At 40.3% G+C, this 15682-nt stretch overlaps 1 protein-coding gene across 1 annotated transcript; it reads right to left on the bottom strand.

Annotated features, from left to right (window-relative positions):
- Positions 1–288: 288 nt before the first annotated feature.
- Positions 289–2430, bottom strand: LOC143501199 (uncharacterized). Its single transcript, XM_076994779.1, has 6 exons — positions 2212–2430; positions 1987–2106; positions 1354–1547; positions 1100–1247; positions 756–960; positions 289–669 (listed from the first exon to the last, which is right to left on the bottom strand). Exons 1-6 carry the CDS (start codon positions 2428–2430, stop codon positions 365–367), a joined length of 1191 nt encoding a protein of 396 aa, XP_076850894.1. The 3' UTR covers positions 289–364.
- Between the last annotated feature and the right edge of the window lie 13252 nt (positions 2431–15682).

Genomic DNA, 15682 nt, shown 5'->3' on the forward strand with positions numbered 1-15682 from the left:
CTCACTGAAGTCTTGGGTGTGATTCAAGACATTGTTCAAGTTTGATGATTGAGCAAGAGCCCAAAAAAACCCATAGCTGAAATTTAACGTTATGTGTATTCAGTTGTTTACATTTAAGTGTTTTTGCTATCCAACATTTGTACAAGTTACAGTGAAAAGTGTGGCATAGTTTGTACAGTTTTTAAACCAAAGGAAGTTCTTGTTTCTTAGGTTACCCTTATTTGGTGGGGATTTATGAACCACTTTTTTTATACATTTAAAAAAAAAGATCTGCAGGCTGACCAATGACACTGCAACAGAATAGAAAATGCATGTACTGAACATTCAACATACTGTTCCAATGGGTTAATTTTCAATTCAATATTTATATATTCCTTCGAGTTATGTCTATTAACAGTTTCAAAGCTTCTTGTAAATGTCCATTCTGATGATTCACAGTGCTCTCTAGCAAATAAAACATGTTTGGGTAGTTCTCCCCAAACTGCCTCTCTGCTTGTTCTTTGTCTGTGTCTGAGGGGAAAGGGTCTACAGCAAATGATGACACTCTTGTCAGGGGAGACCCCACTTCCAGTTGGTACTGATTTGCTGCAGTTGAGGCATCTGGTAAGAGGTCTTCTGAAAGTTTAGTGTAGCAGCCATGTCTGGCTAAAACATTTGGTATTCCTTTCCCTGAAATGCATGATTTGAATAGTAATGTAAATATATGCAAGGTTGTAATGTATTTTATAGATTTATTGTAGCTAAAAAATACTCACCTGGAATCCTGTGTGCGTTCCATGCCTGAACTACTCGAGTGAGTCCAAGATGTGCTATTTGGCAAGACAGGTTGGATACGCAATATCTGACCACGTTATCTTCCATGTTCAATTCGTCTTTGTCCATTAACTGAATTAACGCCTCCTTGATTGGGTAATTAACCCGGTTATTTACTTCGGGCCACATCCTCTCAACTGTGTGGTTCTGTTGGAAGAAAATGTTTGTGTATACAACAAAAACAGTACTAGTATAAATTAATGTATACATAAGAATTAAGAGTTGTAAGAATTAAGTGTTGTAGAAGAAATACTTTGAATATTTTGCTGGGCAATCCCAAAATTACCTGTGTTGATGGAGTTTGCAAATAAGGCAGCCTTGCTTGGTTGTATCTGTACTTTGCAAGCTGTTCTTGCATAAAAAGTGTGAGGTAGAATTCTTTTCCACAATCAACTCTTACTGTGTCCCATAACCCAAAGGAGAGAACCGCTGGTCTATAACACAACACTTATATTTAGCTGACAAATATATATTTAAATTAAATTCCAGACTGTTGGTTAATAGTACATTGTTCATAATTAACCACATAATGCTCATTACCTGTAGACTTCTCCATATATTGTTAGGTTATTCTTTACAGGCATTGTAGAATACCCCACAATTTTGCTGCTGTATCCATCAACTGCAAGCACATGAGTCACCCCAAACATCACAAGCTTTTCATTTTGGTCCAAATGGATTTTATGTCCCATGTATTCAGCATTATAGGGCACTGGGTTGAGGTTTCTTGCACCCTGAGTAATAAAGAAAGAGGAAGTGTGACATATCTACTTTTCTCAGGAGGCACAAATGAAGTAAACATCCAAAATCACAGCCCCAGGGACATGCCCACTGCCACATTTTGCACCTTTAACATTCCTAATGCTTGTCAAGTGCTGCATGGAGTTCTTTGCTACTGCATTCTGAAGATCCTTCCCGGTTAAAATTATATATAAAAATGTTCATTAGAAACAGTACAAATGTATTGACATCTTGAAAGGTAAGAGTATAGGCATTTCAAGAACCTGTTGTTCCAAATCCTCACTCTCTCTCAAACTCCTTTAGAGGGTTGAATTGTAGCAACCAACAACTTTAAACATGGCGAATGGCCAAGACTGGCCTCTAGGAAATATCAAGGGCAGAAGTATAATTTGGGTATGCTGAACGAGATGTTTAGAATGGCAGGCAGCTCACTTGGCACCGTGCTTCATGATAAGGCTGATGCGTAGCTCGCAGTATTCTCCCCTCTGATGCATGAAGACCTTTAGATGACAGATATCCTGTCATTAATTTGCGGCCAAAAGTTGATCCCGTCTGTGTAAAACAATACAAGAAACCATATCGATGTGAGAACAGCAACATGGCTATTTTGTCATAAATGTATGGAACCGACGAATTGAATCGTGATTATAATCTAACCTCTCTAACAGCTGATGCTACGGCCAGCTCAAGATGCTCATCTGTGACCGTCCTCTTCATTAAGCCATGCTCTGAACGAAATCTTCGTATACTCCTTTCCGACGCTCCGTTACGAACACCTTCAGAAAGTAAACGGCGCGTTATTTCTGCATCTGTTGCTCCGCTTTCTGACATATTTCGGATAACCTCATAGTAAGGCTCTAACGTTGGAGAATCCATGTTTGAAAGATACCGCTCTGCAAGTACATCCGGTTTATGAGAAAACTTTTCAGAATAATTTTCAGAATCAGTTCGTTTTTAAATAATCTATTGAGACTTTATTTTATAATTTCATAAAATAATTCTGGAAAATATAATATGTCATTTTCCAAATATAACACACTACAAAGTGAAGGAAACAATAAAATCCAGTCAACTCGCGCTCTCCAAATACTTAATTAAAAAACGAAAATGCTTTGGACGGAACGTACACGGACCCTTTAACTGTTTTGTGATTGTTCTTGAAATTTTGAACGTTCTTAAAATAAATGTTTTCATCTTAAAGATGATGGTTTCCTTTTTCTTTTCACTTATTCACATTATCAAGGCGTGCACTGTGATGCAAAGCCATTTTTAGATATGAAGCAGTATTTACTTTTATATCATTTGAGGGACAGTGCGATTGTCAGTTTGATTAAAACTTGCTCTGTACATGTTGCTGGCACGTTCAATGTGCGTATTAAGACTGCGTTTGTACGGAACTTGAGCACATTGTGTTTGTGCTTTTGAGAAGGTGAGTTGCACAAATTCTATAGTGTAGGAAGTGTGATGTGGCGTATTTATGTAACTATTTTGACACATTTAGTTGAGTGCAGATTGAACTGGTTTGGTTAAAAAATAGTGTAGTTATTTGTACCTATATTTTGAAAGCTGTATTGAAATTGTACCTTTTTGCATTCTCACCTCACAGCCACAAACCTGAATATATTTTATTGAGATTTTAATTGACAGACCAACACAAAATTGGCACATAATTGTGAAGTGGAAAATAATGTATGGCTTTCAGTTAAACTACAGTCTCATCTGAGCAGAGCACCTTCTGCATTTTTTGCTGTGTCCCCTACATTGCTTGGGGCAAAGTGCAAACACCACTTATTAGGTCTCACTATCAGCAGTGGTTTTCTTCTTGCCACTCTTCCATAAAGAACAGATTTGGGAAGTGCATGACTTAGTTGTGCTGTGGACAGATTCTCCCACCTAAGCTGTGAATTATGGGGCTTTTGTTTGGGCTTTAAATAAAAATAAACACGTAAAAAAATAGTTTATTTTATGTGCAATATTTATGCATGCTCTAATGTATTCTCATTGTTATACGTGACGTGCGTCGATTTATCGATCGACTTCTCAATTTTCGTCACATGTCAGATTTAATACTCGAACCGTGGCCAATTGCACGACGCGGTACGACGCAGGTTTCATGTCAAGGCATCATTTAAAGCAAACGGGACGTCGGATCTGGCCGCATAGAGAGTCTGACTAGCTTAACTGCGCTCTGTTGAAACAAGTAACATGGCGAGCAAGCAAATCGAAAGCCACAGCGGAACCAAAATATCTGGTTATTTTCATGCGGTCTCGCCCATAAAATTGTCCACAAAAAATAACAGATATTTTAATGCCACCCTTCAGGTTAGCAGAACGGACTACCATCATGTGGTCTGCTTTGCTCCTGACAAGCACGATGCCATAACCTGTGCAGCGAAGAACGGTACCCTGGTTAAACTTAGTAACGTGTCGAAAGTGCTAAGTAAGTATTGATTATAAAAAGTAATGTTTGAAATGTGAGTGAGTGTTACATATGTATAGAGATTTTTGGAACATACTGATGTGCGAGGTCGCTTGTGTTAGTTAGCTAGTGTGACCAAAATTAGACAAGTAGCTACGTTAACTAGCACGTAAGATATCAGTGTTAGCAAGCTGAAGTGATGGCATGACTTGTTAGCGAATAGCCAGATTTCAAATGGGGAACGCCAGCAAAAAGCGAATGTTAGGTAGCATGAGATCCGTATATTAAACTAGAAAAGTTGACGTAGCTAGCTAGATCGCTTGATTAGTTTTCATCTCGAGAAGGAATCAAAGGTTTGCTAGTTAATGTTGGCTTGTGTGCTAACGGTGACAGTATTACATAGGTCCTCGGTGGCCATCATAAGAAGCCTGCACTTGCTAACGGGTTAGTTGTAACGCGAGTTTGTTCGCATCCATAGTAGTCAAAGCGCAATACAGGGCTGCTTGTTTGTGACTAGTATTGTAGGTAAAACATTTTAAAAATTCGTTTCTGATTATGGTGTATGTGTAGTACTGTGTACTCGAGTGTTATGCCGGTAGAAATGTGTTTTAGCCTTTATAATTTGTGACATGTATTTGTTGCAGGCTTTCGAGATATTAAGGGGTTCGATGTACAGTGTACAAAAAACACGATCATCGAAGTGACTGAACTGCCGTTCATGAGTAAGCCTCCGAAAGAGAACCCGAAATTGGATATCGCCACCATCAAGACTTTGGGTCCCAGACAGTCGGTAAGTGCATGTAATTACTTTTGGTTCAAAATGGTTCACAATTGGCATGACTATAATTGATGAACACAATTTGTTGTTACGCACTGATCACGTGAAAGTTCCATCTAACAGAATCCACCATGTGTGCATGACCAAGTGGCAATGATAATGCTGATGGACACTGTAATTGCAATTGTTGTACACTGTGTTTTGTTGTAGGTGAGCACACTGGAAGCAGCTATTTGCAATTTGGATCTCTTGACCACCACAGTAAACATCAGAGAATTTGATTGTGAGGTGCTGAACTGTTGGGTTGGGGACGCAACAGGCACAATTCAGCTGTCACTGTGGGATTCCCAAATAGGAACGGTGCAAGTAGGGGAGTCCTACACCTTCTCAAACCTGAGCACCAGGGTGTATGGGGGAAATCTGTGTTTAACGACCACTCGACAGAGTGTCATTCAGAAATTGAATGCCAGTGTACCTGTGGCATCTGGCGAAAGTAGTACAGATTTTCAGCACCAGCAGCTTAAAGAGATTAGGTCTGAAATTGTAGGGGTGCAGCTAAACATCAGGAGGCAGTGCCGTGGGTGCCATGCTGCACAACAAGATGTAAATGTCAAAGTCACTTATCACAGGTGCAAAAACTGTAAAATACTGAGAAAAAGCACCAACTTTATTTCAAAATGCAGCGGTGTGCTTATCTTTGATACAGACGATGGTGAGTTGACTTTGACAGTTGCACATTCTGTTCTGGCCAAGTTTTTTGAGCCAGATTGGTGTGTAGATGGCATGGATGCGGAGGAACTTGAAGATAGACTGATGACTTCCGGCATGCTTGCAGTTTTGTATTCGGTGGATTATAAAATTGCAAGTATGCAAAAGATTGTCAGTGATGCAGAAGCTGCTAGCTGTGGACAGTCATCTTCCACCAGTCTGTCTCCATCAACACACAGCATGGTCACTTTTGTGGACAAAACGGAGGTCAAGCATTCAGATGTGACAGAGGACCATCTCACCAGCAGTTCTCAGACGAGAGCAAGTAGGTCTGCAGGGAAGGACCTGGTGAAACGTAAAAAAAACAAGTGAACACACCAGAAAATACGTGTGTATTTTCTTCTGATGAGACTTTGTTGACGAGTAGTGAGCACTTTGTGGACATTACTGACGTTCTAGCCAAACACTAAAGTGTTCACTGTGTAGTGAGTGCATAAGGTGCACATTTTTGACATGTGCCAGTTGTGATTTCTGTGTTTGCTTTCTGTGTGTCTGTTGCGAGTGACAGTTATTTATATGGGGTTTTGTATGACAAAAAAGTTATACCCCAGTTCTTAAACGGTTCAGGTTTTTCTTTTTGTTTTCCTTTTACCCCAAGTGGTGTTTCTTTCTGCGAATATATATTTAGTCTAAAGGGTTTTTGTTAATTCATATTTATTCACACCATGTGCCTTTTAACTGTTTTGTGATTGTTTTTGAAATTTTGAACGTTCTTAAAATAAATTTTTTCATCTTAAAGATGATGGTTTTCTTTTTCTTTTCACTTATTCACATTATCAAGGCATGCACTGTGACGCAAAGCCATTTTTAAAAATGAAGTGGTATTTACTTTTATATCATTTGAGGGACAGTGCGATTGTCAATTTGGTTAAAACTTATTTATTATTTAATGAATTAGTAATAAAAAAAAATGAAATGGGTTACAATGAACTATTATTAACTGTCCACAAATGAGGACACTTTTTAACTCACATGCGTTGTACACGTTACTGGCACGTTCGTTGTGCGTAAGACTGCGTTTCCGGAACTTGAGCACATTCGTGTTTGTGCTTTTGAGAAGGTGAGTTGCACACATTCTGTAGTGTAGGAAATGTGATGTGGCGTATTTATGTAACTATTTTGACACATTTAGTTGAGTACAGATTGAACTGGTTTGGTAAAAAATAGTGGAGTTTTGTACCCTTATTTTGAAAGCTGTATTGAGCCGTGTCGAAAGTTTCGACAGTTTAGCTGTTCTAGCTTCCGTTAGTTCGGTTCGACGGGGCTAAGCTAATCAAACGTCGTCGGTAGCTGTGTGAACTGCTAAAGTTGTATAGTTAACACGACTTTGCATCAATCATACTCAGGTATGTAAACTATGTGTAATTCTACCAGTAATATTTTTATTTTCGCACGTATTCATTGCGATTTGTGAGGGGGGTTTTTAAGTAGAAACGCTAGCTAAGAAGTTACCACAGCTAGCTAGCTAACTCAGCTAGGAAGTCAGCTAATCACGATATGTAATGTTTGTGATGCGTGTAGAATGTGCACATTGTGATATTTAGTTATAACAATGATACCAATTTTAGCTAGCAGGAAAATTCCCGGATGATCGTCAAGCTGTGATGTTTTCTCTTACTGAGCCATTAGGACGTTCATAACTAGAAATTGTTATCGGTAGTCGTATATGTGCTTTATTTGATTGTTTTTGCTGTCCACTATGACAGGCTGATTTATTATTTATAGCTGGTCAGTCTAGTTATCTATGCGACATGAGCCAAAATGTACCTATATTGATGTGGATTAACACTAGAAGTCCCTGAAATTTCAACCACCCCCCTGAAGTCCCTAAAGAGGGTCCAAAGAACCTTAGTCCAAACTGACACCTCTGGTGGCTCCAATTAACATCCATTCATTTGCAAAAGTGTCCATTGCCTGAGGAATCAGCAGGGGGGAGAAGAGCTGAACTTGCCTCCAGTGTTATGTAAATGAGGCGTGTGTCAGGTATGGGTGGTTGTTGCTGAAAGCTTGCACCTCCTTGGCTGCCATATGAGACTGTGCAAGATCTCTTGCAAGAAGTCTCCTCATCTACAGAACCATATGTTTGAGATTTGATTTGTGAAAGGTTGAAATAATGTGAAATTGACACAAACATAATATTTGAAATATAGCCGCAAGCGGCAATTACGGGGTCCAAGCTGAGGTTTGGCAAGATTTGCGCACCCACTGGTACATCATGTAAAGGTATTTGAAATGTATATGAAAGTATATGAAGCACGTTCGTGAATGAAGTGCCTGCTAAAAAAACAGAATCTAAATTGCAGCTTTTTAAACTTATGGTGGTGTGCTGCCCGACGCGGGATTCAAACCGCCATTGTCCACATGCATTGTCGCTGGGAGCACCTTGCTCTACCCATTGAGCTAATGGGCCTGACCCGATTACAGGCTCAACTCTAGCTCTTTTGAGGTAAAGAATGACCTTTGCATCAGCATGCATGTTCAGCATGGAAAATGAAAATATTCACAGTACAACCATTTGTGGTGGTTTGTACCAAGTTTGGAGTTATTTGGGCAATCGGTGTGGGCAGGAGAGTTTTTTGGCCGTTATAGCGCCACCTAGGTGTGCATGTCTGCCAAAATGTATGTGCAGGTCTAGACACCCAATAGGTACATGTGTGTGAAATTTGGAGTGAATACGTGAAAGCATGCCTGAGATACAGCAGAATATGTGGATTTTTGGCGAAGAATTTTTTTACCTTTGACTTGTGAGGCATGTGGCCACGCCCATGTGTGGAAATGTGCACTTTTGCTCTGCTAGAATCAAAGTTCAGACTCTTCTGAACATTTTGATACCACATATGTGCATGTATGTGAAAAATCCAGGGACTAGTTCGCGCTCAAAAATGTGTGTGTATTTGCATATTATGCAAATTAGCTCGAAATGTAAGGGGCGGAGCTAATAGCTTCAAATTTATTTTTTGTAGAATGGAAGATGACTGATCAGATGCAATTGGAATTTTTTGTTTATGACATACGGTGTAGGCGTGACAATTTTTTGCGCTCTATAGCGCCACCTATGGGCGGATCGAGCTGGCGTGTTGCGCCTGAGTAGCAGAGAGGAGTACTACAAGTTGGCCAAAGGAGAAGTCTGTAGGTGTTACGGATTAGGCTGCACGATGCATTTTAGCGGACTGAAAGCTGATTGGTCGATAGCGGCGGCCATATTGGACATATGATGGTGCAGGTCAAGGACCTGTGCCGTAGGTGCATATAGATGATGCGTACCAAGTTTGGAGTTATTTGGCCAATCGGTGTGGGCAGGAGAGTTTTTTGGCCGTTATAGCGCCACCTAGGTGTGCATGTCTGCCAAAATGTATGTGCAGGTCTAGACACCCAATAGGTGCATGTATGTGAAATTTGGTGTGAATACGTGAAAGCATGCCTGAGATATAGCAGAATATGTGTATTTTTGGCGAAGGATTTTTTGACCTTTGACTTGTGAGGTATGTGGCCACGCCCATGTGCAGAAATGTGCACTTTTGCTCTGCTAGAATCAAAGTTCAGACTCTTGTGAGCGCCTGGATACCACATATGTGCATGTATGTGAAAAATCCAGGGACTAGTTCGCGCTCAAAAATGTGTGCGTATTTGCATGTTATGCAAATTAGCTCGACATGTAAGGGGCGGAGCATATGGCTTCAATGGAACTTTTTTTAGATGAGCACATGCCTGATCAGATGAAGTTTACATTTTGTCTCTAGGACATACGGTTTAGGAGAAACACCTGTTTAAACTTTTTCATGCGTTTGTGTGCGCTATAGCGCCACCTATGGTCGGATCGGGCTGGCGTGTTGCGCCTGAGTAGCGGAGAGGAGTACTACAAGTTGGCCAAAGGAGAAGTCTGTAGGTCTTACGGTTTAGGCTGCACAACGCGTTTTAGCGGAGAAAAAGAATAATAATAATAATAATAATAATAATAATAATAATAATAAATATAGCCGCAAGCGGCAATTACGGGGTCCAAGCTGAGGTTTGGCAAGATTTGCGCACCCACTGGTACATCATGTAAAGGTTTTTGAAATGTATATGAAAGTATATGAAGCACGTTCGTGAATGAAGTGCCTGCTAAAAAAACAGAATCTAAATTGCAGCTTTTAAAACTTATGATGGTGTGCTGCCCGGCGCAGGATTCGAACCACCATTGTCCACATGCATTGTGGCCGGGAGCACCTTGCTCTACCCATTGAGCTAATGGGCCTGACCCGATTACAGGCTCAACTCTAGCTCTTTTGAGGAAAAGAATGACCTTTGCATCAGCATGCATGTTCAGCATGGAAAATGAAAATATTCACAGTACGACCATTTGTGGTGGTTTGTACAAAGTTTGGAGTTATTTGGGCAATCGGTGTGGGCAGGAGAGTTTTTTGGCCGTTATAGCGCCACCTAGGTGTGCATGTCTGCCAAAATGTATGTGCAGGTCTAGACACCCAAAAGGTACATGTGCGTGAAATTTGGAGTGAATACGTGAAAGCATGCCTGAGATACAGCAGATTATGTAGATTTTTGGCGAAGAATTTTTTTACCTTTGACTTGTGAGGCATGTGGCCACGCCCATGTGTGGAAATGTGCACTTTTGCTCTGCTAGAATCAAAGTTCAGACTCTTCTGAACATTTTGATACCACATATGTGCATGTATGTGAAAAATCCAGGGACTAGTTCGCGCTCAAAAATGTGTGTGTATTTGCATATTATGCAAATTAGCTCGAAATATAAGGGGCGGAGCTAATGGCTTCAAATTTATTTTTTGTAGAATGGAAGATGACTGATCAGATGCAATTGGAATTTTTTGTTTATGACATACGGTATAGGCGTGACAATTTTTTGCGCTCTATAGCGCCACCTATGGGCGGATCGAGCTGGCGTGTTGCGCCTGAGTAGCAGAGAGGAGTACTACAAGTTGGCCAAAGGAGAAGTCTGTAGGTGTTACGGATTAGGCTGCACGATGCATTTTAGCGGACTGAAAGCTGATTGGTCGATAGCGGCGGCCATATTGGACATATGATGGTGCAGGTCAAGGACCTGTGCCGTAGGTGCATATAGATGATGCGTACCAAGTTTGGAGTTATTTGGCCAATCGGTGTGGGCAGGAGAGTTTTTTGGCCGTTATAGCGCCACCTAGGTGTGCATGTCTGCCAAAATGTATGTGCAGGTCTAGACACCCAATAGGTGCATGTGTGTGAAATTTGGTGTGAATACGTGAAAGCATGCCTGAGATATAGCAGAATATGTGTATTTTTGGCGAGGGATTTTTTGACCTTTGACTTGTGAGGTATGTGGCCACGCCCATGTGCAGAAATGTGCACTTTTGCTCTGCTAGAATCAAAGTTCAGACCCTTGTGAGCGCCTGGATACCACATATGTGCATGTATGTGAAAAATCCAGGGACTAGTTCGCGCTCAAAAATGTGTGCGTATTTGCATGTTATGCAAATTAGCTCGACATGTAAGGGGCGGAGCATATGGCTTCAATGGAACTTTTTTTAGATGAGCACATGCCTGATCAGATGAAGTTTACATTTTGTCTCTAGGACATACGGTTTAGGAGAAACACCTGTTTAAACTTTTTCATGCGTTTGTGTGCGCTATAGCGCCACCTATGGTCGGATCGGGCTGGCGTGTTGCGCCTGAGTAGCGGAGAGGAGTACTACAAGTTGGCCAAAGGAGAAGTCTGTAGGACTTACGGTTTAGGCTGCACGACGCGTTTTAAGGCAGAAAAAGAAGAATAATAATAATAATAATAATAATAATAATCGGAACAAAACCAATAGGGTTCCAGCACCGCTGGTGCTTGGACCCCTAATAATCGGAACAAATACAATAGGGTTCCAGCACCACTGGTGCTTGGACCCCTAATTATAATGACATATAGGTGGCATATTGATTAGTCAAAATGGCTCTGATATTTTTAACCTTATTTTAAGTAGTTTTGTCTTTTGAAAAACTGCTAATAGGTAAAAATGTTTTTACATAAATGTATACAAAAAACCCTCAGCTACTTGAAATAGAATAATATTATTGAGCAATTTTAACTTATCAAGATCAAGATTTTGCAGTGTGTCTCTTCCAAATACAGCCATAACCAGCAAACAAAAATAGGAAATTTAGGAAATCTTACCAAAAGAGATATCACTACTACAGATTTTCACTACTCTCTGAAAACTAACAATGTGTTGTGTGTGACGTTTGTGACCCTAGGCTTGAAAATTGCTTCATATGGGCTTTTCAAACTTTTTTTTTTGGCCCACCTCCACCCTTTCACCTTTGGAGGACAACTTTGTTTTCATGTAAGGATCAAAAGAAAACAATTCTGTATAATACAGTACAATAGTGATAAAAACAATTGGGGTTAGGTGAACCATACAGGACAGGAGAGAAAAGAGGGGGAGAGAAAGTAAAAAGGGAAAAGACAGAAGAGCAGAAAAAACAGCTCAAATGATTCACCAACTGCTGCTACTAAATGAAAAGCAGAAAGTAAGACATATAGCACAAATGACTGATGTATGTGTGTGTGAGTGTGTGTGTTTATGTAAGTGCAACATAGGATAAATGTACAGAATGTACTTATTAGCAAGGCCCCAGAGGCCAGAGGCAGGCAGAGAAAGACCAGGGAACCCCACCAGCCCACGGCCCCTCCAGGATCATGTCCAAAGCCTGCTGTGTACTGGAAACCTTTGCTATCCTTGCTTCTCAGTCAACAGAGTAAGTGAAATGTGTGGTGACATGAATTTTCATCCACATGTAGGTGGCTACAGTCATCTTTCTCTTTATTATAAAACTGACACAGACATTGTTTGAACTATAATTCCAAAACATCTCAAGTCTGCCTCCTTTGTACTAATTTTGGATTTTTTTCTCACTGCAAAAGGTGACATGATTATTGGTCAAAATAGCTAAAGTTCAGATTTCTCTGAAAGGGTCTTTTCTTCTCCGTCTGAGTCAATGGATCAACATAGCTCACACTATCACCCATCCCCCCGTCTACCTAGAAGTGGCTGCATGACAAAGGATGGCCTCATGATCCAAAATACCTCAGCACTGGCTTTTGGCAGGCTCAGGTAGAAATGTAGTAATGTTAGTAATGTTTTTCTTCTAAAAAAGATAAGTGGGTGGGTTCAAAATAACAATTTTTGAAAAAAATTACCAAATTAATTGTGTTGATCCACCTCAAAAAAGGTCATGCAAAAGTCTGTAAGCTGGTCCTGAGTGTGTCTGCCCATCCCCCAGCTGCATTGTTGTGCAGGGGACATGCATAAGGTGAGAGAGGCAGTCAGAGGGCCTGGATGAGAGCGGATGAGAGCAGAAGCTACAGAGGACATGATGTAAGTTTAGAAATATATACATTAAAGTTGAAATGTTCTCAACAGAGCACTCACATACAATTATCCACTCAGTCTGCCACTCCCTCATTTGGGGAGAAAGCTACACTATTGTGGCTATTCCCCACTTTAGACAATTTAGACTATTTTTAATCATGGAGGGGTCTGAAATTTTCGTCTTAGGTGCATGTCCTCACTGTATTGGAATATTTTATTGTCTGAGTGAAAGAGAAACAAAATGGGGTCACTAAAGTGGGAATAGCCACAGTACTGTAGCTTTCTCCCCAAATGAGGGACTGGCAGACTGGGTAGATAGTTGTATGTGAATGCTCTGATGAGAACACTCATGAACAATTGTGCAAATGTGAGATGTGTCGACTGCTACAGATACACGTGTGGCAAATGTACCAGGGAGATACCCTGGCAGTGCCAGGCATGTTCTGACAGACTGCCGAGTGACTGCTGAAGTGCTAGTCACACAAGAAAGACATGCCACTCACACACACACACACACACACACACACACAAAAACACACACACACAGCCCTGCACTGCAGCCTATTGTAAATATGTGTGGAATTGTTTTATTCCTTGTATTTTTTGTATAATTTTATGGCAATAATAAAAAGCATGGAACATAAAAAAGCATGGAAACATAACAGTTGTTCTTTTGTATGTTTCTCATGCTGAAATTTCAGTCCTCCTGACTTAGACACAAATGCTTCTGGTCATTACTCACATGTACCTGGCTATAAAATTTATTTATTTAAAATTAATATTTAAAATATTTAAAAATAATTTATTGTTTGTGCTTTGTTGCTCAGATAAAACTAAACTATATACAATATATATAACCTTTATATTATAAAATACAATAAACTGAATAGAACTAACTAAATGGCTAAACTCAATGAAAAACAACAATTAGTTGTGAGCTGAAGCATGCCCCCTCCTGTGGTGCGCCAGTAATGGCCTTATTTACAGAACAAAAGTGCCTGCTCGCAGCTGATAATAGGGTGTTTGTAACGCGCTGCCGCCGATCACAGCGGTGACGCGTTGGTTTTGACGTGGTGAGAACCCAAACGCTAACCAAAATGAAACGGCAAAAGACAGCCAACTGAAACCTCCGCGGATGCAGGAAAAACAAAAATAAAAACCCAAAGGGAAACAGAAGAATGACACGGAGGAACTCGACGTGTACTGGTCAGGTAAGTAAACAAACAAAAAAAAACATGCGGAACAAAAATACAAAAAACAGGAAAACGAAAATCACACGGAGAAAACCTCAACGTGTCAGAAAGAGAGGAGAAATATACACAAAACAAAAGACGAAGCTTTGGTACAAGACCTGCGGCTTCTTACCAGGTTACCTGCCAGACTGTCAACCAGAACACTGGAGGACAGCCGACGAAGAACAGAGGGAGAAGACAAAAAAAACAAAACAAACCTGAGAACACTCAGGGGGGAAACGAGAGAAAGAGAGCAACGAGTGCGTAGTACGAAAGTGAGAGAACTTGGCTTAGGCTGTAAGAGTACGTGACAACAGACAACTTCAGCAATGCGTTGCTGAAGTCGCCCGCTTTAAATAGGCAGCCGAACAGGTGATTCCTATCGGGCTTGATTGCCCCTGGTACCAGCTCGCGGGCTCCGCCTAGTGGCGGCAGGAGGCACGTGCCTGGGTCCAACCCTGACAGTGTTAGCTAAAATCCTTCAGCTCTCTCGACCCTTCTCTGGGTTCCGATGGTAGAAGTGTTGAAAGACCCTTCTCTGGGACTTCTAGTGTTAAATAATTTCCACGTATATAGCCTATGAAGTGTTCTGACAATACTCAGCTGTATTTGCAATGTCTGGCATTGACGTTTTCAATTGATACTGTTTTCTAAGTGATTGTTTATACGTTAGAACAGTTATATATGTGCTGTATTTTGTCTGTTTTTCTTGTGTACTGTGACACAGATTGACGTGAGTTGCTGGATACATTTTGTGAGTATAACCGCTGTGGCTCATTGTCACTATAGTTTAAATTTTTGGCCGCGTAAAGTTAAAAGAATATCATTTGTGATCAATTTCGATGAAAACATAGTCAACTGATAGATAACGATTCCACTGTATTGTATTAAAAAATAATTAGTTTATTTATATGAAATGGTACTAATGGAAATATTTACATATTTGTAGTATATGACAGTCAGTATGGTTTTAGCTTACAAGTTATTATTTGGGTGAAAATGGTAATTACATATTGAAGTTTAAGCATACATTCTATTGGTTTGCCAAATTAACTGCACCAATTTACTTGTTTGTTTTTGAACTTACTAATAATGTGAAAACATAACAATATGTCATATGTTTGTGTGAATATGGGAACTTCTGGTGTAATGAACATCGTTCTGGATGGAAACAGTGACTGGAGGTATGTTTTCTATATGAAATCTTGAGCATTGCATAGCTCTTTGTGTTGTTGATGTATTCATTTTATTGTGTGTTTCTGCAAAATCTCCGTAGCTTGCAAAAGTACTTATACCCCTTGAACCTTCTTACATTCTCACAAGCTTCACAACCACAAACTTAAATGTATTTTCTTGAGATTTTAAGTGGTAGACCAACACAGTTTGTGGTTGTAAGGTGATAAAATGTCAAAAGGTTTAAAGGGTATGAATACTTTTGCAAGCCACTGTGTAGCTGAGGAAAATTATGAAACTTGATTTACTAATGGCGCATTTCCACTAGGGCCTACTTGGCGCGGTACGGTTCGATTCGCGACGGTTTGTGAGTGTTTCCATTAGTACCACTTCCCTGTGAGCCGGC

Source organism: Brachyhypopomus gauderio, unplaced genomic scaffold (genome assembly GCF_052324685.1).
Source record: "Brachyhypopomus gauderio isolate BG-103 unplaced genomic scaffold, BGAUD_0.2 sc161, whole genome shotgun sequence".
Taxonomy (NCBI): domain Eukaryota; kingdom Metazoa; phylum Chordata; class Actinopteri; order Gymnotiformes; family Hypopomidae; genus Brachyhypopomus; species Brachyhypopomus gauderio.